At 43.9% G+C, this 24,488-nt stretch overlaps 1 protein-coding gene across 2 annotated transcripts in view; it reads right to left on the bottom strand.

Annotated features, from left to right (window-relative positions):
* The window catches only part of oxct1a (3-oxoacid CoA transferase 1a), a 106,670-nt gene that overhangs the window by 18,554 nt on the left and 63,628 nt on the right, over positions 1-24,488 (bottom strand). For both annotated transcript variants that reach the window (XM_021606527.2, XM_021606528.2), the window contains exon 13: positions 23,665-23,740. In XM_021606527.2, the coding sequence (XP_021462202.1) occupies positions 23,665-23,740 (76 nt within the window). The remainder of the gene's footprint in view (positions 1-23,664; positions 23,741-24,488) is intronic.

The following is a 24,488-nucleotide window of genomic DNA, read 5'->3' as shown; positions in this document are numbered from 1 at the left end:
TTGAAAGACTAAATGTTTTGCAGGTTGTCGTGGTAATACTATGAAAGTGTAGATGCCAATTACCATATAAGTTCAAAGATGAAAAGGCCTTGAAGGAGGAGAGATGACTAGAAACGATTCGGTTGGCCGTTTTATGTGTGGATTAATTGTCGGAGTAGAGGACCTTGTGCATTTCAGGTAAAAAAACAACTCAATGTTTATATCCCAGGTCAAATTAGCTAGCAAGTGCAAGCTAACTAGCTAAATTGCCATACATGTTTAATGCTTTTCGACCTGTCCCCAAATGAATGTCATTGGTTCAGAGTTTGTTTTGATATTTTAACCTGCGTGTCGTGATCCCGTTTGGCGTAGGGGGACAAAAGAAATGTATGTACGGTAGCGCTCGATGGTGCACTCGCGCAGCCGGTTTGGGTTCCGTGTTACCCAATAAAAATGCCCTACAACACCAATTTGGCACATCATTGCGCACATGTTAGGCTACATACACATAATTCAAAAATATATTAAGCCAAATTACAGACAGCAGCAAATTATAACTCAATTGATTGAATAGGAAATGTATTTCAACATGATTGAAATAGGCCTATAGCATACTGTTTACATTTTACTGCAGTCATCTCAATTTGAATTTGAAGCATATTTTTATACATCACTTATTTGTATTCAACTGCAAAGACATTGGTAACTTTGTATTTGTAGTCAACTTTATTCTGGAGTTATCGGCGGTCAAAAAGAGGAATAAACCATGTGATTCTATATTTAGCGGAGATCTGTGTATAAAATGACACGGGAGGGCAAAAAATAATTTGCTGTTCTACAAGGGGTCTGATGCAGGCGTTAGATTACATGCGTTTTCAAGTGCAACGTTAACAAATATGGTTTTGGGAAACCGCTCGGAGTTCTGACAATGCTCCTCACGAAGGTTCTAACAATGAATTTAGCCTAACAAACACTGCAGTCTTTCAGGACTACCGCTATGGTAGAACACCTCTTTAATGGCCATACTCCCGTTTCTCCCAACCTTCTCTCTTTCTCTCTCACTGGTACAAAGCACCAGGATAAAACAGAGGAGACAGAGAATAAATCTCAGAGGGCAAAAAGATAAGTCGGCAAATGCACAAAATGGGATCGTCAGTTTTGTGAGGTTGGCACTGGGAAGTCACTCTGAAAGGACACCGTGCACTTTCTCCTATCGCCACAAGTGATTAATTATCTGCCCCTCAAAGAGCCTAGATCGCGCGCTCGCGCGCGTGTGTGTGGGGGTACGTATCACCAGCCCTGGGAGATAACGGGCTGTGACCTGAGAGAGGCAGGGACAGATTTACAGCAGAGTTAGCTGGAGTAGACACCTGATAATGGACCATCTCCCCCTTCGGTCTGCAGTTAGTGAAAGGGAGGGGTCCTAGTGGCACGACGATTGGCCACGTTGTTCCTTTACTAGGCTGCCTCATAAAGTGCCTGAGTGCAAAGGCGAAACATACTGAAAGTAAAAATGACAGCCTGATTTTCAGCAACATGTAATACTACATGAGACTAGAACAGACAGCTGAGTTATTGATGGTAGCACATGGCCCAAAATATTAATTTACAAGTTTTAATATTAACATGGGCGACAACAGCACCATAACAACACAAGAACGGTTGATTGAGGAGAATAGGCCGCTTTGCCCTATATCTACACTATGGGATAGACTGCAGTTTCTCTACCTCAGAACATGTGTTAAACGCTCTACAACAAAGCTTTGAGTGTCCAACAAGCTTTCTCTGCCCTTAACCTTGTTCTGAACACCTCCAAAAACAAAGTTCATATGGTTTGGTAAGAAGAATGGCCCTCTCCCCACCAGTGTGATTACTACCTCTGAGGGTTTAGAGCTTGAGGTAGTCACTTAATACAAGTACTTCGGAGTATGAATAGATGGCACACTGTCCTTCTCTCAGCACATATCAAAGCTGCGGGCTAAGGTTAAATCTAGACTTGGTTTCCTCTATTATAGTCGCTCCTCTTTCACCCCAGCTGCCAAACTAACCCTGATTCTGATGACCATCCTACCCGTGCTAGATTACGGAGACATAATGTATAGATCGGCAGGTAAGGGAGCTCTCGAGTGGCATGTTGTTCTTTACCATTCGGCCATCAGATTTGCCACCAATGCTCCTTATAGGACACATTACTGCACTCCTCTGTAAACTGGTCATCTCTGTACACCGTGCAATACCCACTGGTTGATGCTTATTTATCAAATCCAATCCAATCAAATGTATTTATATAGCCCTTCTTACATCAGCTGATATCTCAAAGTGCTGTACAGAAACCCAGCCTAAAACCCCAAACAGCAAGCAATGCAGGTGTAGAAGCACAGTGGCTAGGAAGAACTCCCTAGGAAGAAACCTAGAGAGGAACCAGGCTATGAGAGGTGGCCAGTCCTCTTCTGGCTGTGCCGGGTGGAGATTGTAACAGAACATGGCCAAGATGTTCACATTTATAAAACCCTCTTAGGCCTCACTCCCTCCTATCTGAGATACCTACTGCAGCCCTCATCCTCCACATACAAGACCAGTTCTGCCAGTCACATTCTGTTAAAGGTTCCCAAAGAACATACATCCCTGGGTCGCTCCTTTTTTCAGTTCGCTGCAGCTAGCGACTGGAACGAGCGCAAAAAAAACTCAAACTGGACAGTTTTATCTCCATCTCTTCATTCAAAAACTCCATCATGGACACTCTTACTGACAGCTGTGGTGGTTTCGCATGATGTGTTGTTGTCTCTACTTTCTTGCCCTTTGTGATGTCTGTGCCCAATAATGTTTGTACCATGTTTTGTGCTGCTACCATGTTGTGCTGCTGCCATGTTGTGTTGCTACCGTGTTGTTGTCATGTTGTGTTGCTACCATGCTATATTGTCTTCTTAGGTCTCTCTTTATGTAATTTTGTGGTGTCTCTTGTCGTGATGTGTGTTTTGTCCTATATTTACATTTTTATTTTTAATCCCAGCCCCCGTCCCCGCAGGCCTTTTTCTAGGCCGTCATTGTAAATAAGAATTTGTTCTTAACTGACTTGCCTAGTTAAATAAAGGTTCAATAAAACATTTTTAAAAAATAGATCAATGAACTTTGGATTTGATTGTCTGAAAACACTTTGATCCCTGTGCAGGTCAATCCGAAGGTAAAAACAGAACCTTATCTAATGTGTGTGTCTCCTGTTTGGCCCTGTCCGGGGGTGTCCTCGGATGGGGCCACAGTGTCTCCTGACCCCTCCTGTCTCAGCCTCCAGTATTTATGCTGCAGTAGTTTATGTGACGGGGGGCTAGGGTCAGTTTGTTATATCTGGAGTACTTCTCGTCTTATCCGGTGTCCTGTGTGAATTTAAGTATGCTCTCTCTAAATCTCTCTTTCTTTCTCTCTCTCGGAGGACCTGAGCCCTAGGACCATGCCTCAGGACTACCTGGCATGATGACTCCTTGCTGTCCCCGTCCACCTGGCCATGCTGCTGCTCCAGTTTCAACTGTTCTGCCTGCGGCTATGGAATCCTGACCTGTTCACCGGAGGTGCTACCTGTTCCAGACCTATTATTTGACCATGCTGGTAATTTATGAACATTTGAACATCTTGGCCCTGTTCTGTTATAATCTCCACCCGGCACAGCCAGAAGAGGAATAGCCACCCCTCATAGCCTGGTTCCTCTCTAGGTTTCTTCCTAGGTTTTGGCCTTTCTATTGAGTTTTCCCTAGCCACCGTGCTTCTACACCTCATTGCTTGCTGTTTGGGGTTTTAGGCTGGGTTTCTGTACAGCACTTTGAGATATCAGCTGATGTTCGAAGAGCTATATAAATACATTTGATTTGATTTGAAAGAACGAGAGAGGGGGAGAGAGAGAAAAAGATAAAAAGAGTAACAGATAGCTTTCAACCTTAATTGTAATGTAATATCACATATTTAATAACAATTTGGACGCCCACCAATTAGGTTGATTTGGTTTTGTTTCTAGCCCGAGAGAGTGCCATTGCTAGGCAACAGTAAACCTGACCACCTCAGGCCGATCGAGGTAAGTAGTCCAGTTTTCTCACGTGAATTACTCCATTGTTGTTCTATCGACATTTATTCAACAACAATTGGAAACAGCACGTAGAGCTTTTCTTCACCCCTCTCCACCAGAATGGTGTTATTTCACCCAAACAGTTGCTAAATACAATACAGCTGTCTTAAACAATGTGACTTACTGCAGACTATTTGAGGTAAGAGGGGAACATTAAATGAATCGATATCATCACTAATTTCCTTGTGTTTATGGTAATATTTGGTGTAATTGTTTATCTTCAGCACAGTAAGCGGTTTAGATTTTGTTCTAGTTCAAAAGTCGAGCTTGCGTATTAATGTGGCTGGTACACAAACTCAAACTGTGACTGGATAACTTGTAAGTGTAATGGGAAAGGGGATATCGGTTGAATGCATATACTGAAATTTGTCTTCCGCATTTAACCCCTCAATTAGAGAGGTGCGGGAGGGGGGGTGGGGGGGGGGCTGCCTTAATCGACGTCCACGTCATCAGCACCGGGGAGAAGTTGTTGTGAAGGTTAACTGCATTGCTCAAAGGCAGTACGGGCAGATTTCTCCACCTTGTCGGCTCAGTGATTCAACAAGCAACTTTTCGGTTACTGTCCCAACACTAACCGCTAGGCTACCTGCCGCCCAAGCCTCTGGTGTTTTCATCATGTCTGCTTGTCTAATCAGCCAATGTTATTGTGCAACATTAACAAAATATAATTAATCCACTGCCAAACATCGCCCAAGAGCAGGAGTAATTTAATTAACACGGCTTAGAGGACATTAACCCTGCGGCTCAGACCCAACTCTCAGGTTATTAATTTCCTCCTTGCTCTGATTGGTTCCTTTCACGTGCTGGAAGCCTGACTTACTGAACCCGCAATATAGGTGCTTGGTTATGGGAAAGTGTACATGTACATTTAACCCCCATGGTGCTTCTACAGTCAGGGCTGCAACATGGCCCTCAGAGTGCCACACTATCAGAACCTACAGACTAACTTTTTGACAGGAATTAGCATTCGCCCAGTTCGTTATTTTATTCGTTCGTTCAGGTATTAGAGGCAAATCTACATGAAGATGTAAGGGAATGCATAATTCTATAGAGATTGTAATCTAGGACTAATATGACAGTTGCACCGTAAACCAACGTTTGAAGTCATTATAATCACACTCTTTTAATATCACATCTTTTAATGAGAAAATGATCTTTATCCTTTTCTGACAGAAACATCCGTTTTGGGCCCTGCCTTCCTCATTCTACACTTTCATATGAAGCCTTGCTGGAGGCAGATCATACACTTTTTGGCTAACAAATAAATCAAATAAGCATAGTCCATCAAATTGCCTGAAAGATGTGTTTGATGTTATTTCCACCTGTCATACAAATAGGGATACTCTTCAATGGGGAGAGGCAGCCTTAAAGTTCCATTGGTTCAGTCTTGTGTGGCCAGGTCAGGGCTATTTTACTTCTGGTTTAACAGAGTAAGCCTTGTCCAGACAATGCTTACTTGTCCAATGTTTACTTAAGTGAGGTAGTAGTAAAGGACAAAATACATATCGGAAGCCATTTACTGTTAATTCCCCGACAATTCTACGTTGTACCGCCATCCTTCGTCAATGCCCAGCAGGTGACCTCTAACACACCGCGGCAACGTCCTGCTTTTAGCTGTTCATGAACAGATTGTACATGACATTAAGGAAAATTCCACCCAAAAATCTTTTGGTATTTGTTTTATTATTTAAAAAAATATTTTGCATGTCAGCAATCACGTTTGCAAGATATATAACTTTCCCAAAAAACGTTTAGCCGGAACTCTAAAATTTCTAACACGTATTAACACAGAAATTAATCAGGCAGCTGACCAAATTATGCAAGATTTTGCCTCTGGGTTAACAGAGATTAATTTGAGTGCAATACAGTTTTGCAGATTTATGACAATTATTGTTAACCTCTTAAAACTCTGACACCCTCTGGTGGCATTATCTAAACAAGGCATAATATTGTATACTACCCTCAAAGTACATTTCGCCTGCAGACTGACATTGGTCGTCAGTTGAATGGTGTTTCCTCTGACACATTGGTCCAACTGGCTTCCGGGTTAAGCGAGCGGGTGTTAAGAAGTGCGGCTTGGAGGGTCATGTTTCGGAGGACGCATGACTCGACCTTTGCCTGTCCCGAGCCCGTTGGGGAATTGCAGCAATGAGACAAGATCGTAATCACGAAATTGGGGAGGAAAAGGGGGTAAGAATGACAAAAAAAAAAAAAAAAAGGTAAGAACTGTGGAATTCTGATAAAGGTGTCGGAAACATCTACAGAGCCCGGGATACATCAGGCCAAAAATGTTCTGTTTGTTTCCTCTTTGTGGGGTGGGGGGGGGTGGGGGGGGGATTAGAGATTTGAAAGTCTAGGTTTGAAATAGAATGTCACCAATTAATGTTCCAAAAGCATTGTACATTTTTCCCCCAGATCTCTTACCTAAAGGTGGCGCTCTAAACATGCACAAATTCCCGTAGGAGATCACATGGCGTCTCTTGGCCACTTGCATCTGGTTTGGGTAGTGAGTCACTGTGCCAAAATGGCTGAATGGATTTTCAAGCCTGACATCTTAAAATTAACTTAGCAATCAGGACATTCAAGTATATATATATATATATAAAAACAGTGGTGAGGGAACTTCAAACATCTTTTCCCATTCACGTTTCCTATTGTAAACGATGAGCTAGATCAACAGCTCATGTGGAGGATGCATACAAGGAGTACCCCCCCAAACTCAACAGACCCAGTCCAAAACAACCACTCAGAGTTTCGTCTTGGTAGCTACATGCTCCAGTTTAAACTGTTGCATTTATCAGGACTAGACTGTAAGAGGGCGCTTGTAAGTGTACGGGTCTCCATAACATCAAGTTGAAGTGGAGCAAAGGCAATGCTATTGTCTCTACTTACTCAGACACTTACAGTAGACAATGCCCCTTCTGGTTGAATGAAAACAGTTCTAAATGGTCTACTTCAGCTGTAGTGTGGCCAATGAATGGAGGAATGTACAACGCCCCACCCAGCAGAATGTTAACCAATCACATTCACGGTGTCATGCTGCGTCACACGGTTGCTAAGCTAATAGTCACACAATCCTTTCTAAAAGGCAGAGTATGAGTCAAGAAACCTGCCTATTTCCCTCAAAAGTACGTAATGTCACGATTCCAAAGCTATACGATATCACAGCTAACACCCAATTGACTCTCATATACTTCTTGAAGGAGTCTCCTTGTCCGGGGGAAGCTCTCAATTGCATACTCCTCACGCACTCTCTCCTCACCTCCTTCTCAAAACCCATTGGATGAGAAAGCCAGAGGTCCCTATGACCTTCTCCTCCAATGGGTTTTGAGAAGGAGGCGAGGAGAGAGAGGATGCAAGCAGTATGCAATTGAGATTCTCCTATAGTCTCCTTGTCTCAGAATCGCCCAGAATGCACTGTAAAATACATTGACTACGCATGGGCAACGTACACAATGGGTGTTAAAGAGCGACTGCCACTAAATAGCAACTAATCCCTTTGAAAACGTGGCATCGATATGAGTCAGAAACATGTATTCTAGTGTCAACATTGACTGCAAAGTGTAAATAGGATAATTTTGGTCATCAAGTCAGTTTTGTCTAAAATAGAGTTTGGAACCTCAGTGCGTCACAACGAGTAAATTAAGGTTGGGTTTGGATTACAACTATGTCAACAAATCACACCCCCTTTTGCCAAGCTCCATTTTCTGACATGTTTGCCAATAGTAGCCCGATTACCACCAGATAAAATGCGGATTGGCACAGTATCTATATCAGCTGGCAATGACAATGAAAGGTAAATTGTACACATTGTTATATTAGCAGAGCACTGATTTTATGGTATCATATAAAAGGTTGTTTATTCTACACAGACCTGTTATTACATTTGAAAGTTATTAAAACAATTTGTTTAGAATATCTACATAAATTCAGCAATTGCATTATTCTCATATTACTCTGTAGGCTACTGACATATTCAAAGCTTCCACCTGTAGTTATTGAACTCAACCTGCAGGAGGTTTGTTTGTTGTGATTGAGCGGCGGAAAACAGCTGTGGGCAAGGTTCTGACAGATGGGTGTCCTGTTGGTGGCAAGGCCACTCCCAAGAAACACCAACATCAACCCACACCCCCAACCCAACTCGCGTTGGGCTTCTGTCATGGACGTCAGCATTTTTTGAGGAGCAAGACAAAAAAAACGAGGCCAAATCAGCAGGTGCAGTTCCCCTTTAATACGATTCCAATGGAGTTTCCAATCTCCTCAAAAGTATCTCTGGTGTAGCTCAACCTGTGGCGTCACCATGACAACCCGTCAAATATGTTTCCCCTTGTTCGGTTTATTGTGTTGCACTCACTTTTCCTGCCAGCCACCAAACACTAAAGGAATTACGCCTTCACTTCCACCGGTTTCTACTTAACAATTGTCTCGCTTTCTTGCTCCCATTCTCCCTTCTTTCCATGCTCTCTACTTCGTTCACACGGCGCCAATATTTTTTAGTCTACTCGAAATGCCACTCTCTGTTTAATAACATAGCGACAGAAAGGCGAAGGCCTCGGTTTCCTAGACAACCAATGACAAGCATACAGAGTATTGGACAGGTAGACATGAAGACAAAGCCTTGTGTGTCCCAAAAGCCAGCCTTGTGCAACTGGATTGGACAATAAGCTCGTTTAGAGTGTTCTGTGAAACACCGCAAACACATACTGACTGAAAAAAAAGCAGTGATTGCTTTGACATTGATTGACTGATGATTGCTCATAGCAGTCCTGCAACTCCTCCTACATTTGAGTTTATGTTCAACTCTTTGAAAAGTCAATGTGCAGAGAAAAATACTATACAGTACAAATCACTGCCATTGTAAAGTGTTTTTCATGAGATTGCAAAATGGTAAATTAGGGCGTAAATGCCCTGAGATTGGAAGATTAGAGTACCGAAGTTTTTAAAAAAATGGGACATGCCTCGCTGCTTGGCACGCAGCATTAAGGAGATGAATTAGAGGTCTGGCCCTGCGACAGGGGGGCTGTACTAGTAAATCAAGGACATCACGCTACAGAAGCTGGAAATAGACTTCTGCCCATATGAACCATTTGGTCCAGACAAGGCTTACTTGTCCAATGTTTACTTAAGTGAAATACACGTTGACGACAAACGGCTAAAAAAACAGCAGGTGGCTGCCCTATCGCCTCCGACCAGAACATCAGAAGCCATTTTCTGTTCATTTCCCGTCGATTCTACATGTTGTAATCGCCACCCGTCGTCAAGCCCCAGCAGGTGACCTCTAACACATCGCGGCCACCTTCTGTGCGTACCGATAGGACGCATGGGGGAGTAGCTCCGTTTTGTACCATCAAAACTGGGATTATATGTAGAAGCCAAACAACATAGTTTAAAATAAGCCTTTAAAATCGATAGTCCAATATATCTCCAAGGAACAGGGAGAGAGTGAGAGGTCAGTTATACAGTACCTTCAGAAAGTGTTTAGACCCTTCGACTTTTACCACATTTTGATACAGCCTTATTCTAAAATGGTTTAAATAAATAAAAATGCTCAGCAATCTACACACAATATCCCATAAATAACAAAGCGAAAACTGGTTTTGAGAAAATGTTGCAAATGTATAAAATAAAAATAAAAAAAACAGAAATACCTTATTTACATAAGAATTCAGACCCTTCGCTATGAGACTCAAAATTGAGCTCAGGTGCATCCTGTTTCCATTGATCATCCTTGAGATGTTTCTACAACTTGATTGGAGTCCACCTGTGGTAAATTCAATTGACATAACATGATTTGGAAAGGCACACACCTGTCTATATAAAGTCCCACAGTTGACAGTGCATGTCAGAGCAAAAACCAAGCCATGACGTCGAAGGAATTGTCCGTGGATCTCCGAGATAGGATTGTGTCGAGGCACAGTTCTAGAGAAGGGTACCAACAAATGTCTGCAGCATTGAAGGTCCCCAATAACACAGTGGCCTCCATCATTCTTAAATGGAAGAAGTTTGGAATTACCAAGACTCATGCTAGAGCTGGCCGCCCGGCCAATCTGTGCAATCGGGGGGGGGGAAGGGCCTTGGTCAGGGCGGTGACCAGGAACCCGATGGTCACTCTGACAGTGCTCTAGAGTTCCTCTGTGGAGATGGGAGAATCTTGCAGAAGGACAACCATCGCTGCAGCACTCCACCAATTAGGCCTTTATGGTAGAATAGCCAGACAGAAGCCACTCCTCAGTAAAAGGCACGTGACAGCCCGCTTGGAGTTTGCCAAAAGGCACCTAAAGACCCTCAGACCATGAGAAACACAATTGTTTGGTCTGATGAAACCAAGACTGAACTCTTTAGCCTGGATGCCAAGTGTCACGTCTGGAAGAAACCAGAAACCAAACCTTCCCTATGGTGAAGAATGGTGGTGGCAGCATCATGATGTGGGGATGTTTTTCAGAGGCAGGGACTGGGAGACTAGTCAGGATCGAGGGAAAGATGAACAGAGCAAAGTACAGAGAGATTATTGATGAAAACCTACTCCAGAGTGCTCAGGTCCTCAGACTGGGGTGAACGTTCACCTTCCAACAGGACAACAACCCTAAACACACAGCCAAGATAACACAGGAGTGGCTTCGGGACAAGTCTCTGAATGTCCTTAAGTGGCTCAGTAAGAGCCTGTAAATGAACCCGAACGAACATCTCTGGAGAAAACTGAAAATACCTGTGAAGCGACGCTCCCCATTCAACCTGATAAAGCTTGAGAGGATCTGCAGAGAAGAATGGGAGAAACTCTCCAAATACATGTGTGCCAAGCTTGTAGCGTCATACCCAAGAAGACCTAAGGCTGTAATCGCTGCCAAAGGTCCTTCAACAAAGTACTGCGTAAAGGGTCTGAATATTTATGTAAAAATAATATTTTTGGAAGAAATTTTTTATTTACAAACATTTCTAAAAAACTGCTTTTGCTTCGTCATTATGGGTTATTGTGTGTAGATTGATGAGGGAAAAAAACTATTGAATCGATTTTAGAATAAGGCTGTAACATAATAAAATGTGGAAAAAGTAAAGTGGTCTGAATACTTCCCGAATGCACTGTATAAAGGGGTGTTAATGTGTCTATTAAGAAGGGAGGGGGGAAAGACAGAAGTTGGGATAAACTTGGCAAGGGTGGGTAAGAGAGGGTAAGGATGGGAGGTAGTGATAAGCTTGGCTTAGGGGGACAAGGGTGAGTAAAGATGGGAAGGTGAGAACTGGGAGGGGTTGGTGGAGATGGATATATTTGGTTCAAGAGAGAGAAGGTAGGAGGACTTAATTATACTACAACGTAATTATTTATATTTTTTTGCGATTTGTAAACCCGTTGTAAAATGAATAAGAGTTCTGGACAGATTAGGAAAGGTTGTCGAGGGCCTCCCGAGTAGTGTAGCGGTATAAGGCACTGCATATCAGTGCTTGAGGCGTCACTACAGACCTGGGTTCGATCCCAGGCTGTGTCGCATGCCGGCCGTGACCTGGAGACGCATGAAGCGGCGCATAATTGGCCCAGCGTCGTCCGGGTTAGGGGAGGGTTTGGCCGGCCGGGATGTCCTTGTCCCATTGCACTTTAGCGACTCCTTGCGACGGGCTGGACGCCTGCACGCTGACTTCGGTCGCCAGTTGTACGGTGTTTCCTCCGACACATTGGTGTGGCTGGCATCCGGGTTAAGCGAGGAGTGTGTCAAGAAGCAGTGCGGCTTGGCAGGGTTGTGTTTCGGAGGACGCATGGCTCTTGACCTTCGCCTCTCCCGAGTCTATACGGGAGTTGCAGTGATGGGACAAGACTAACTACCAATTAAATGTCACAAAACTGTGGGGGGGGGGGGGGGGATATATAAATAAGGAAAGGATGTCAAATTATTATTATTCCTTGTTTGTCATTGCAACTAAGATGTAGTGGTGGTTATTGGTGAGAATGGAAAGGTGCTATATCTCGGGGATTAGGTCACTGGAAGGGCATTAGACACATCTCTGACATGTACGTGGTGCCTCCACTCATCCCATTTCAGTCTCTCGGAGGACCCATTCACCCCCAAGTAGACCCCCACTTTCAAAATACCGAAATACAGCTGGTATCACGCATGTCAGTATGTTAAAAGTTATATATTGCATCTTAAACCCTTTTTGAGGACCATATCAACAATGCACTAATGAAACAAATACCAAAATATAGTTTTTGGGTGAAGTTTTCTTTTAAGCTTTCCATAAAAAGTACACTGAAGAAGTTCTCTTCAGAGGTAGGCAGACGAGACATTTGAAGAGGTTTGTGATTGGATAGCAACTTGTTGAAGTGGTCCGTGATTGGAGGTCTGTTAAAGCCAAAAGGCTACTGGGATAACTGGGAGTTGAATGGTGAGGGTCAAATCAAATCAAATCAAAATCAAATCAAATTTTATTTGTCACCTACACATGGTTAGCAGATGTTAATGCGAGTGTAGCGAAATGCTTGTGCTTCTAGTTCCGACAATGCAGTAATAACAAGTAATCTAACTAACAATTCCAAAACTACTGTCTTGTACACAGTGTAAGGGGATAAAGAATATGTACATAAGGATATATGAATGAGTGATGGTACAGAGCAGCATAGGCAAGATACAGTAGATGGTATCGGGTACAGTATGTACAATGAGATGAGTATGTAAACAAAGTGGCATAGTATAGTATAAAGTGGCTAGTGATACATGTATTACATAAGGATACCGTCGATGATATAGAGTACAGTATATACGTATGCGTATGAGATGAATAATGTAGGGTAAGTAACATTTATATAAGGTAGCATTGTTTAAAGTGGCTAGTGATATATTTACATCATTTCCCATCAATTCCCATTATTAAAGTGGCTGGAGTTGAGTCAGTGTCAGTGTGTTGGCAGCAGCCACTCAGTGTTAGTGGTGGCTGTTTAACAGTCTGATGGCCTTGAGATAGAAGCTGTTTTTCAGTCTCTCGGTCCCAGCTTTGATGCACCTGTACTGACCTCGCCTTCTGGATGATAGCGGGGTGAACAGGCAGTGGCTCGGGTGGTTGATGTCCTTGATGATCTTTATGGCCTTCCTGTGACATCGGGTGGTGTAGGTGTCCTGGAGGGCAGGTAGTTTGCCCCCGGTGATGCGTTGTGCAGACCTCACTACCCTCTGGAGAGCCTTACGGTTGAGGGCGGTGCAGTTGCCATACCAGGCGGTGATACAGCCCGCCAGGATGCTCTCGATTGTGCATCTGTAGAAGTTTGTGAGTGCTTTTGGTGACAAGCCGAATTTCTTCAGCCTCCTGAGGTTGAAGAGGCGCTGCTGCGCCTTCTTCACGATGCTGTCTGTGTGAGTGGACCAATTCAGTTTGTCTGTGATGTGTATGCCGAGGAACTTAAAACTTGCTACCCTCTCCACTACTGTTCCATCGATGTGGATAGGGGGGTGTTCCCTCTGCTGTTTCCTGAAGTCCACAATCATCTCCTTAGTTTTGTTGACGTTGAGTGTGAGGTTGTTTTCCTGACACCACACTCCGAGGGCCCTCACCTCCTCCCTGTAGGCCGTCTCATCGTTGTTGGTAATCAAGCCTACCACTGTTGTGTCGTCCGCAAACTTGATGATTGAGTTGGAGGCGTGCGTGGCCACGCAGTCGTGGGTGAACAGGGAGTACAGGAGAGGGCTCAGAACGCAACCTTGTGGGGCCCCAGTGTTGAGGATCAGCGGGGAGGAGATGTTGTTGCCTACCCTCACCACCTGGGGGCGGCCCGTCAGGAAGTCCAGTACCCAGTTGCACAGGGCGGGGTCGAGACCCAGGGTCTCGAGCTTGATGACGAGCTTGGAGGGTACTATGGTGTTGAATGCCGAGCTGTAGTCGATGAACAGCATTCTCACATAGGTATTCCTCTTGTCCAGATGGGTTAGGGCAGTGTGCAGTGTGGTTGAGATTGCATCGTCTGTGGACCTATTTGGGCGGTAAGCAAATTGGAGTGGGTCTAGGGTGTCAGGTAGGGTGGAGGTGATATGGTCCTTGACTAGTCTCTCAAAGCACTTCATGATGACGGATGTGAGTGCTACGGGGCGGTAGTCATTTAGCTCAGTTACCTTAGCTTTCTTGGGAACAGGAACAATGGTGGCCCTCTTGAAGCATGTGGGAACAGCAGACTGGTATAGGGATTGATTGAATATGTCCGTAAACACACCGGCCAGCTGGTCTGCGCATGCTCTGAGGGCGCGGCTGGGGATGCCATCTGGGCCTGCAGCCTTGCGAGGGTTAACACGTTTAAATGTCTTACTCACCTCGGCTGCAGTGAAGGAGAGACCGCATGTTTTCGTTGCAGGCCGTGTCAGTGGCACTGTATTGTCCTCAAAGCGGGCAAAAAAGTTATTTAGTCTGCCTGGGAGCAAGACATCCTGGTCCGTGACTGGGCTGGGTTTCTTCCTGTAGTCCGTGATTGACTGTAGACCCTGCCACATGCCTCTTGTGTCTGAGCCGTTGAATTGAGATTCTACTTTGTCTCTGTACTGGCGCTTAGCTTGTTTGATAGCCTTGCGGAGGGAATAGCTGCACTGTTTGTATTCGGTCATGTTACCAGACACCTTGCCCTGATTAAAAGCAGTGGTTCGCGCTTTCAGTTTCACACGAATGCTGCCATCAATCCACGGTTTCTGGTTAGGGAATGTTTTAATCGTTGCTATGGGAACGACATCTTCAACGCACGTTCTAATGAACTCGCACACCGAATCAGCGTATTCGTCAATGTTGTTATCTGACGCAATACGAAACATCTCCCAGTCCACGTGTTGGAAGCAGTCTTGGAGTGTGGAGTCAGCTTGGTCGGACCAGCGTTGGACAGACCTCAGCGTGGGAGCCTCTTGTTTTAGTTTCTGTCTGTAGGCAGGGATCAACAAAATGGAGTCGTGGTCAGCTTTTCCGAAAGGGGGGCGGGGCAGGGCCTTATATGCGTCGCGGAAGTTAGAGTAACAATGGTCCAAGGTCTTTCCTCCCCTGGTTGCGCAATCGATATGCTGATAAAATTTGGGGAGTCTTGTTTTCAGATTAGCCTTGTTAAAATCCCCAGCTACAATGAATGCAGCCTCCGGATAAATTGTTTCCAGTTTGCAGAGAGTTAAATAAAGTTCGTTCAGAGCCATCGATGTGTCTGCTTGGGGGGGGATATATACGGCTGTGATTATAATCGAAGAGAATTCTCTTGGTAGATAATGCGGTCTACATTTGATTGTGAGGAATTCTAAATCAGGTGAACAGAAGGATTTGAGTTCCTGTATGTTTCTTTCATCGCACCATGTCACGTTAGTCATAAGGCATACGCCCCCGCCCCTCTTTTTACCAGAAAGATGTTTTTTCCTGTCTGCGCGATGCGTGGAGAAACCTGTTGGCTGCACCGCTTCGGATTGCGTCTCTCCAGTAAGCCACGTTTCCGTGAAGCAAAGAACGTTACAGTCTCTGATGTCCCTCTGGAATGCTACCCTTGCTCGGATTTCATCAACCTTGTTGTCAAGAGACTGGACATTGGCAAGAAGAATGCTAGGGAGTGGTGCGCGCTGTGCCCGTCTCCGGAGTCTGACCAGAAGACCGCCTCGTTTCCCTCTCTTTCGGAGTCGTTTTTTTGGGTCGCTGCATAGGATCCACTCCGTTGTCCTGTTTGTAAGGCAGAACACAGGATCCGCGTTGCGAAAAACATATTCTTGGTCGTACTGATGGTGAGTTGATGCTGATCTTATATTCAGTAGTTCTTCTCGACTGTATGTAATGAAACCTAAGATGACCTGGGGTACTAATGTAAGAAATAACACGTAAAAAAACAAAAAACTGCATAGTTTCCTAGGAACGCGAAGCGAGGCGGCCATCTCTGTCGGCGCCGGAAGTGCGTGAGGGTCAACAACCCTATGTGCAGAGTGGAGTGTCAGACAATTGACTATATTTACCCCATCGTTTCAAGAGGCAAGGGTGTGTGTGCGAATAACAAGTAGCGCTCATCGCTCCCAATCGGAGTCACCCCTGAAGAATAGCATCAGAAGTGCACAGCACACACCACCTGTAGTTCCCTGTAGGCTACCTGCTTTAGTATTTGTCAGGAATCAAAGTGAAAGAGTAAAGAGTCAACCAAAAATAATGGAGGAAAACATAACTACCCTTCAGAGTTATGTCTGACACAGCTATAAAGCATCAAATGTATTTCCTGTTGTGAGACAATAGCTCTGTTATGAACGAGGCACATAAAAGATTGAATGTGTTGTCATCTTTTTCATAGTGAGAGCTGGGAGAGGAGGGTTTCCGTTGATCAAAAAGCACAAAAGTGACTGCACTTTAACTCTTCTCCTCTCCATCCCCCGCCATCAGATAACGCTCTCCCCATGCATTCTGTACCTACATAATGACAAAAAAACAGCAGCCTTTGAAACTGAAACGCTGTCATCTGACATCTCTCCCCACTGTGCTTTTTGAGCTTTGTATTTTTTAGAGGTATTTTGAATGTTAAAATACTAATGCATATATGCATATGCACCCATTTCAGATTGGTTCTCTCTCACAGCTCTCTCAACAACTGCATGGAACAAACGGAAGATTACTGACTAGAACCTCTTTTGGTGTGTGTGTGTGTGTGTGGTCTACTCTATACAAAGACCCTCTTTCTCTGCACATCCTGATGCTCTTGCTCCTACAGTCAAATATGAAAAACTTGAAAGAGCAAAACATGACAATTGAGACCTACGGTGTAGGTACACACAGAGACACACACACACACACCATGTTTTAGAGGAATAACCTTGAGCTGACTGAGGGAGCAGAAGACAGAAGGCACACACTTGCAGGCAAGAGGCAGCAGGAGGCACACAGAGACACACACACACACACACACACAACACTGAGCTTGAAAAAGGGGAGTAACCTTGAGCAGCATGATTGATCACCAGGCAGAGTAGACGAACACACACACACACACACACGCGCGCACAGCATGAGTGAGCGTGAGGCGGATGGTAGGAGGCACAGAGGCGTCTGTCAGCACCACAGGGACCCTGGAGGACAAGAAATATCCCAGAATGCCGTCTGTCTGAGCCACAGTGGCCACAGGCTCAGCGTCTCAAAGGCTGACTTCCAGTCAGAATACTCCTGTCCTTACAGATCTCAAATGATGGATTCGTGAAGGGTAATAAGGCATATGGTGTTAACTACTTGTACACAGGGCACCAGTTCAGGTCCTGGAAAGATACGTTGTGTGAAGGCTTTTGTTACTATCCCAGAACCAATAACCTACACCTGATTGTACTACACGAATGAGCAACACCGGTCTTTGCCTTATATTTTGGAGCTGACAGTGCAGGGTGAGCTATATCCAGGCCTCTCAGATCTGAGGGAGTCAGTAAGTGACTAGGAAAGGGTTTCAAAGTGACCTGATTGCCAATTTCTGATCTACATGAAGTGCCCTCGTGTAGGGTCTAGAGGTGGATTTGGAGCGCAGCCTTAGAGATGGATGTCCCTGGGAGTTGACAGAGGGAGCAGGCTAGGAGCAGCCTTGGCGCCACAGGGAGTTAAACAGTACCTTGGGACTGACTCGCAATCAGTAGAGCAGAGCCTGGCTGTAGACACACACGTGCACTACTCCCCCAGCCTCATTCCACACATTAAGGCCCATCAGATGAACACTTACAGAGAGAGAGGGACAACAGATTCATCATAAACTACATACACACAATATTGTCCAACTTCACATTGTTTTTTTTCACTTGGTATCCCAATGTACTATTGATTTCTCAGCTCAGATAGGCAAATGCATGATGCAACATTCAAGCATCTCCCAATCCCAATCTAATAGTCAAGCGAGGAACACACGAGTCTAATCAAAATATGCGCAAAAACATGTCTAGCTACAAACTGAAAAACAATAAGGTTCAGAATGTGATGATCTGTTGTCGCTCTGCATGGGTTGCTGTTCCGCCAGCCTCTGACTGAGCAGGAGATTGACAGTCATCACTTGTAAGAGCATTTGAAAGCCCTGGACCGTAAAATGTTCATCTACATTTCGCTTATTAAAAGCATCCATAATCGACATAATCGCTGCAGAGGCGCGCTGCATTTGCGACTCCTACGTAAATCGTTTCCAATTTCACGCTTTACACCCATCTTTAGATATTGAATAATTTTCAGAATCGCAGCGGGGACATTTAATTCTCCTCTCCTTCCTCTCATAGTTCCACATAATGAAGATTGAAACGAGATGGGGGTGAGGTAGATGGATGTATGTAGCTCCTTTGTGTAACTGTCAGACAGACAGAAAGACAGACGAATGAACGGTCACTGCCCTTACAGAAGAAGCTCATCCAGTGCCTTGTGTGTCCTCAGAATTAAGACATTAGTTGAATAACACAGTGAATCAAGTAGGCCGCCAGCTAATTATCAATTACCAAAGACAAAAAGGGCTAATGGAAAGCTAAGAGATCAATGGGCTTCATAAGCAGCTCTATGGTGATAAACATCTCGTTTCCCAAGGCAAAAACCCTGTGCTACCCAGGAGCACGAGTACAGGTCATCACAAGGCTGCTTCTGACTGTTTTATGACAGATGCCGGGAGCTGACACTGTCGTAGTCCATGTTGGGTCAAATGGCATCAGGAGGGCTAGCTCTGAACATCTGAAAATGTATTTTAAAAGAACTGATTTTAGCATTAAAAGACTACAAAAAAACTGCCAATCATTTCAGGTCCAGTACCATCGTTGGGCAGCGAGTGTGAAAGATTCAGCAGGCTGCTGGTATTACACATCTGGCTAAAAGATTACTGTAGCTCTGCTGGAGTCACTTTTATAGCTAACTTTGACACCTTCTGGAAACAGAAGATACTCTACAGGAATGAGTCCATCCAAATCATCTTGACTCTTGGACTCTGTCCACGCATTTCAAGTCTACGTTGAAACAATGACTTATCAATGACCCAACACCAGCTCAGTTGATACCTACCATTGTGACAATGAGTTGTCATAATGCTGCATCAAATGTACATAATCCTAGGGGCGTTGGCAAACACAATGTAAGTAACTTAATTTATTGCCCTGAATACCTGTTGATCCTACAGCTATTGTATGCAGTAATCAGTTAGCACTGAGGCGGTGTGTCCTAGTAGGAAGACCCCTTTGTACAGCTCACCCTGCACTGTCAGCTCCAATATAAATAACACAAGCAAGTCTAGCATTAAAAACAATCAAGAAACCCAGAAAAGTGCTAAAAATATCCCATATTAATATTTCCAGCCTGAGAAGCAAGGTCCATGAAGTCAATAACTTGCTTGTAACAGATGACATTCATATTCTGTCAAATCTCCTTGGATTGATGAGGTATTGAAAAATGGTATGGTTGAGCGGGACTAGGCAAAAGGTATGGCAAATAAGTCTGGCAGCCCAACTGATTGGCAAACGTATTGCAAATTAAGAAACCATGTGAGTAAATAAATAAAAATAAACTATACTATGAAACAAAGATAAATGATATAAAGATATGACATAAAATGATGTAAAATTCCGTAAAGTCAGTGTGAAAGAGGTGAAAAAATTAATGTTGTCAATCAACAATGACAAGCCACCGGGGTCTGACAATATGGATGGAAAAATGGAAAATGACTGAGGATAATAGAGGATGATATTGACACATCTTCAATTTAAGCCTGCTAGAAAGTGTGTTCCCTTAGGCCTGGAGGGAAGCTAAAGTCAATTCAATACCCAAGAATAGTAAAGCCCCCTTTACTGGCTCAAATAGCCTGTTACCAACCCTTAGTAAACTTCTGGAAAAAATGGTGTTTTACCAGACACAATGTTATTTCACAATAAACAAATTGACAACATACTTTCAGCACGCTTATAGGGAAGGACACTCAACAAGCACAGTACTTACACAAGTGACTGATGATTGGCTGAGAGAGATGTATGATAAAATGATTGTTGGGGCTGTCTTGCTAAACTTCAGTGCAGCTTTTGACATTATCGATCATAGTCTGCTGCTGGAAAAACGTATATGTTATGGCTTTACACCCCCTGGAATAATGTGGATAAAGAGTTACCTGTCTAACAGAACACAGAGGATGTTCTTTAATGGAAGCCTTTCAAACATAATCCCGGTAGAATCAGGAATTACCCAGGGTAGCTGTTAAGGCCTTTTGCTTTTTTCAAATTTTTACTAATGACATGCCACTAGCTTATGTAAGGCCAGTGTGTCTATGTATGCGGATGACTCAACACTATACACATCAGCTACTACAGCAACTGAAATTACTGCTACACTTAACAAAGAGCTGCAGTTTTAGAATGGGTAGCAAGGAATAAGCTAGTCCTAAATATTTCCAAAACTAAAAGCATTGTATTTGGGACAAATCATTCACTAAACCCTAAACCCCAACTACGTCTCGTAATGAATAATGTGGAAATTGAGCAATTTGAGGTGACTAAACTGCTTGGAGTAACCCTGGATTGTAAACTGTCATGGTCAAAACATATTGATACAACAGTAGCTAAGAAGGGGAGAAGTCTGTCCATAATAAAGCGCTGCTCTGCCTTCTTAACAACACTATCAACAAGGCAGGTCCTACAGACCCTAGTTTTGTCACACCTAGACTACTGTTCAGTAGTGTGGTCAGGTACCACAAAGAGGGACTTGGGAAAATTGCAGTTGGCTCAGAACAGGGCAGCACGGCTGGCCCTTAAAGTACACGGAGAGCTAATATTAATGACATGCATTTCAATCTCTCATGGCTCAAAGTGGAAGAGAGATTGACTTCATCATTACTTTACGTTTTTGTAAGAGGTGTTGACAAGCTGAATGTACCGAGCTGTCTGTTTAAAATACCAGCACACAGCTCGGACACTCATGCATACACCACAAGACTTGCCACCAGAGGTCTCTTCACAGTCCCCAAGTCCAGAACAGACTATGAGAGGCACACAGTACTACATAGAGACATGACTACATGGAACTCTACTCCACATCAGGTATCTGATGCAAGCAGTAAAATCAGATTTAAAAAGCTGGGAAAATACACCTTATGGAACAACGGGGATTGTGAAGAGGCCCACACAAAAAGCTCCAGACACATGCATACGCACACATTGTGATATTGTTGTATGGTAGTAGTGAACATTTTGTGTTGTGGATATGTGGTGGTGTAAAGATGTTATATGATCTACTGTTTTATCTTTAGCTCATTCAGTACAAACATAGTTCACTGTTTTATATTTTGTTTCACTGTAGACGTTGGATTTTCACATACACCTTAGACAAATACATTTAAACTCAGTTTTTCACAATTCCTGACATTTAATCCTAGTGAAAATTCCCTGTCTTAGGTCAGTTAGGGTCACCACCTTATTTTAAGAATGTGAAATGTCAGAATAATAGTAGAAAGAATGATTTTCATCATCTTTTATTTATTTCATCACATTCCCAGTGGGTCAGAAGTTTACATACACTCAATTAGTATTTGGTAGCATTGCCTTTAAATTGGTTAATTTGGGTCAAACGTTTTAGGTAGCCTTCCACAAGCTTCCCACAATAAATTGGGTGAATTTTGGCCCATTCCTCATGACAGAGCTGGTGTAACTGAGTCATGTTTGTAGGCCTCTTTGCTCGCACATGCTTTTTCAGTTCTGTCCACAAATGTTCTTTAGGATTGAGGTCAGGGCTTTGTGATGGCCACTCCAATACCTTGACTTTGTTGTACTTAAGCCATTTGCCACAACTTTAGAATAATGCTTGGGGTCATTGTCCATTTGGAAGACCCATTTGCAACCAAGCTTTAACTTCCTGACTTATGTCTTGAGATGTTGCTTCAATATATGCACGTAATTTTCCTCCCTCATGATGCCATCTATTTTGTGAAGTGCACCAGTCCCTCCTGCAGCAAAACACCCCCACAACATGATGCTGCCACCCCCCGTGCTTCCCGGTTGGGATGGTGTTCTTCGGCTTGCAAGCCTCCCCCTTTTTCCTCCAAACATAACGATGGTCATTATGGCCAAACAGTTCTATTTTTGTTTCATCAGACCAGAGGACATTTCTCCAAAAGGTACGATCTTTGTCCCCATGTGCAATTGCAAACCGTAGTCTGGCTTTTTTTATGGCGGTTTTGGAGCAGTGGCTTCTTCCTTGCTGAGCGGCCTTTCAGGTTATGTCAATATAGGACTTGTTTTACTGTGGATATAGATACTTTTGTACCTGTTTCCTCCAGCATCTTCACAAGGTCCTTTGCTGTTGTTCTGGGATTGATTTGCACTTTTCGCAACAAAGTACGTTCATCTCTATGAGACAGAACGTGTCTCCTTCCTGAGCGGTATGACGGCTGCGTGGTCCCATGGTGTTTATACTTCCGTACTATTGTTTGTACAGATGAACGTGGTACCTTCAGGCGTTCGCAAATTGCTCCCAAGGATGAACCAGACTTGTGGGCGTCTACAATTGTTTTTCTGAGGTCTTGGCTGATTTCTTTTGATTTTCCCATGATGTTAAGCAAGGAGCCACTGAGTTTGAATGTAGGCCTTGAAATAGATGTATTTTTTTTATTTCACCTTTATTTAACCAGGTAGGCCAGTTGAGAACAAGTTCTCATTTACAACTGCGACCTGGCCAAGATAATCCACAGGTACACCTCCAATTTACTCAAATGATGTCAATAAGCCAAATAACAAATAAATATACAATATACAATATACAAATAAATACTAGACGTACAGTATTTGCGTTGAGCGTAATACAAATAAATACTAGACGTACAGTATTTGCGTTGAGCGTAATACAAATAAATACTAGACGTACAGTATTTGCGTTGAGCGTAATACAAATAAATACTAGATGTACAGTATTTGCGTTGAGCATGTTCCTGCTGTCAGCCTCTCCAGCTTTCAGTAGCTCTGTGGGTGGTGTTGCTAGGCTGCCCTGTATTAGGAGCAGTGATTCTAGTGGCTAACCTCCATTAAGCCTCTGTAGTCTCTGCCCTCACGCCGCTGCTTGATCTGGTTGGCTGAGGGGCTGGAAGTGGCTACAGCCTCAGGTAATAACTGACCTACCACACATTCACTCCATTACCGCTCCCCATAGGTCAGAAATTATAATACAGGTCATAATGGCAGACCAATGAGCAGGGGCAGAGCCAGAGGCACGCTGGTTTGGTAAACTGTACATGTTTGTCTACAACGTAACGACACACAGAGGGGTGCAGTGGAGAGAGGGAGTGTGCAGTCCATGTCAGAAAGACAAAAAAAACGAAAATGCAGTGAAGAAATACAATCTTTTGTTGTGTTGTGTTAGTCAAGTCTCTCCCTGTGCTGTAGCTCTGTGCAGCAATAGAAGATGAACCATGACCGTGTACCACACAGTAAAGTATGCCAGCTTCTTCTTAAGTGGGGTGGATATGCCTCTGGAGCCACATTCAGGGTAGTAAACAACCATAAGTTCAATAATAATAATAATAATTGACAAGGATAGAGAATAACCATTTGTAGACAGGATAACAGAGAGAGGCAGGGGGGCCCATCCTGCTAAAGCCATGCTAGGGGAAACACTGATTGTAACTATGGTGATGTTCTTACCGGGATCATCCAGTTGGCCAGGTCTCCCATCTTAGAAACCTGCATGGCTCCCAGCATCGTCAAGTTGATGTGACCACTGCAGAGTAGACAAACAATCACCGTATCAATCAATCTATACATCAATTAACTAACCCAATCAGTCCATCAATCACCAACAAGGTAAACGTGGCAAATAGAGACAGAAGGAGGGTTTGATACCTCGTCGAAGGCATAAGAAACATCAACTGTGTTCTGAGTTATAGAGAGAATGATGTTGGGTTGTTCCACATGATTAAACATGTGCTATTAAACTATGAAGACATTCTAATTAACTCTGTGTGGGAGGGTGAGGAGGAGGATGGTTTCAATTTGTAACTCTGGTAATAGGACAGCTGGTGTAATCAGACAGGTGGCAGCCAATTAGAATAGCCATGTTCCCTCGCCTTCACCTCACCTCTGAGACAAGACAAGGATACATTGTGCCACAGGGAGAGAGAGACCTGAGCTACACACACAACGACAGGCCAATGTCATGCGTTTCAGAAATCTCTGCCGAAACCCACCCAAAACTGTTTACGTCACCTTCACCGGATCAACTTTTGACACCAGTGGCACCATGCTCAGATCTAAGAGGGACAGTGCGTATGCGTCTCTCTCTCTCTGTTTGTGTGTGTGCGTTAGTGAGTCAGTGGGAGGGAAGGGCACACACAGCCAGATACCCTGTAAAATCAGAGCATAGACACTGCAGTGATATGACTCACTATAACCAGCATGTGTGTGTCTGTGTGTGTGTATGAGCCATGTCTTTGTGCGGTCTCTGGCACATTGGCCATTAGCCCTCTGTA

This window comes from Oncorhynchus mykiss, chromosome 6, assembly GCF_013265735.2.
Source record: "Oncorhynchus mykiss isolate Arlee chromosome 6, USDA_OmykA_1.1, whole genome shotgun sequence".
NCBI classification, from domain to species: Eukaryota; Metazoa; Chordata; class Actinopteri; order Salmoniformes; family Salmonidae; genus Oncorhynchus; species Oncorhynchus mykiss.
Note: the sequence above shows the minus strand (reverse complement) of the source record. Positions and strands in the feature narration are given on the sequence as shown.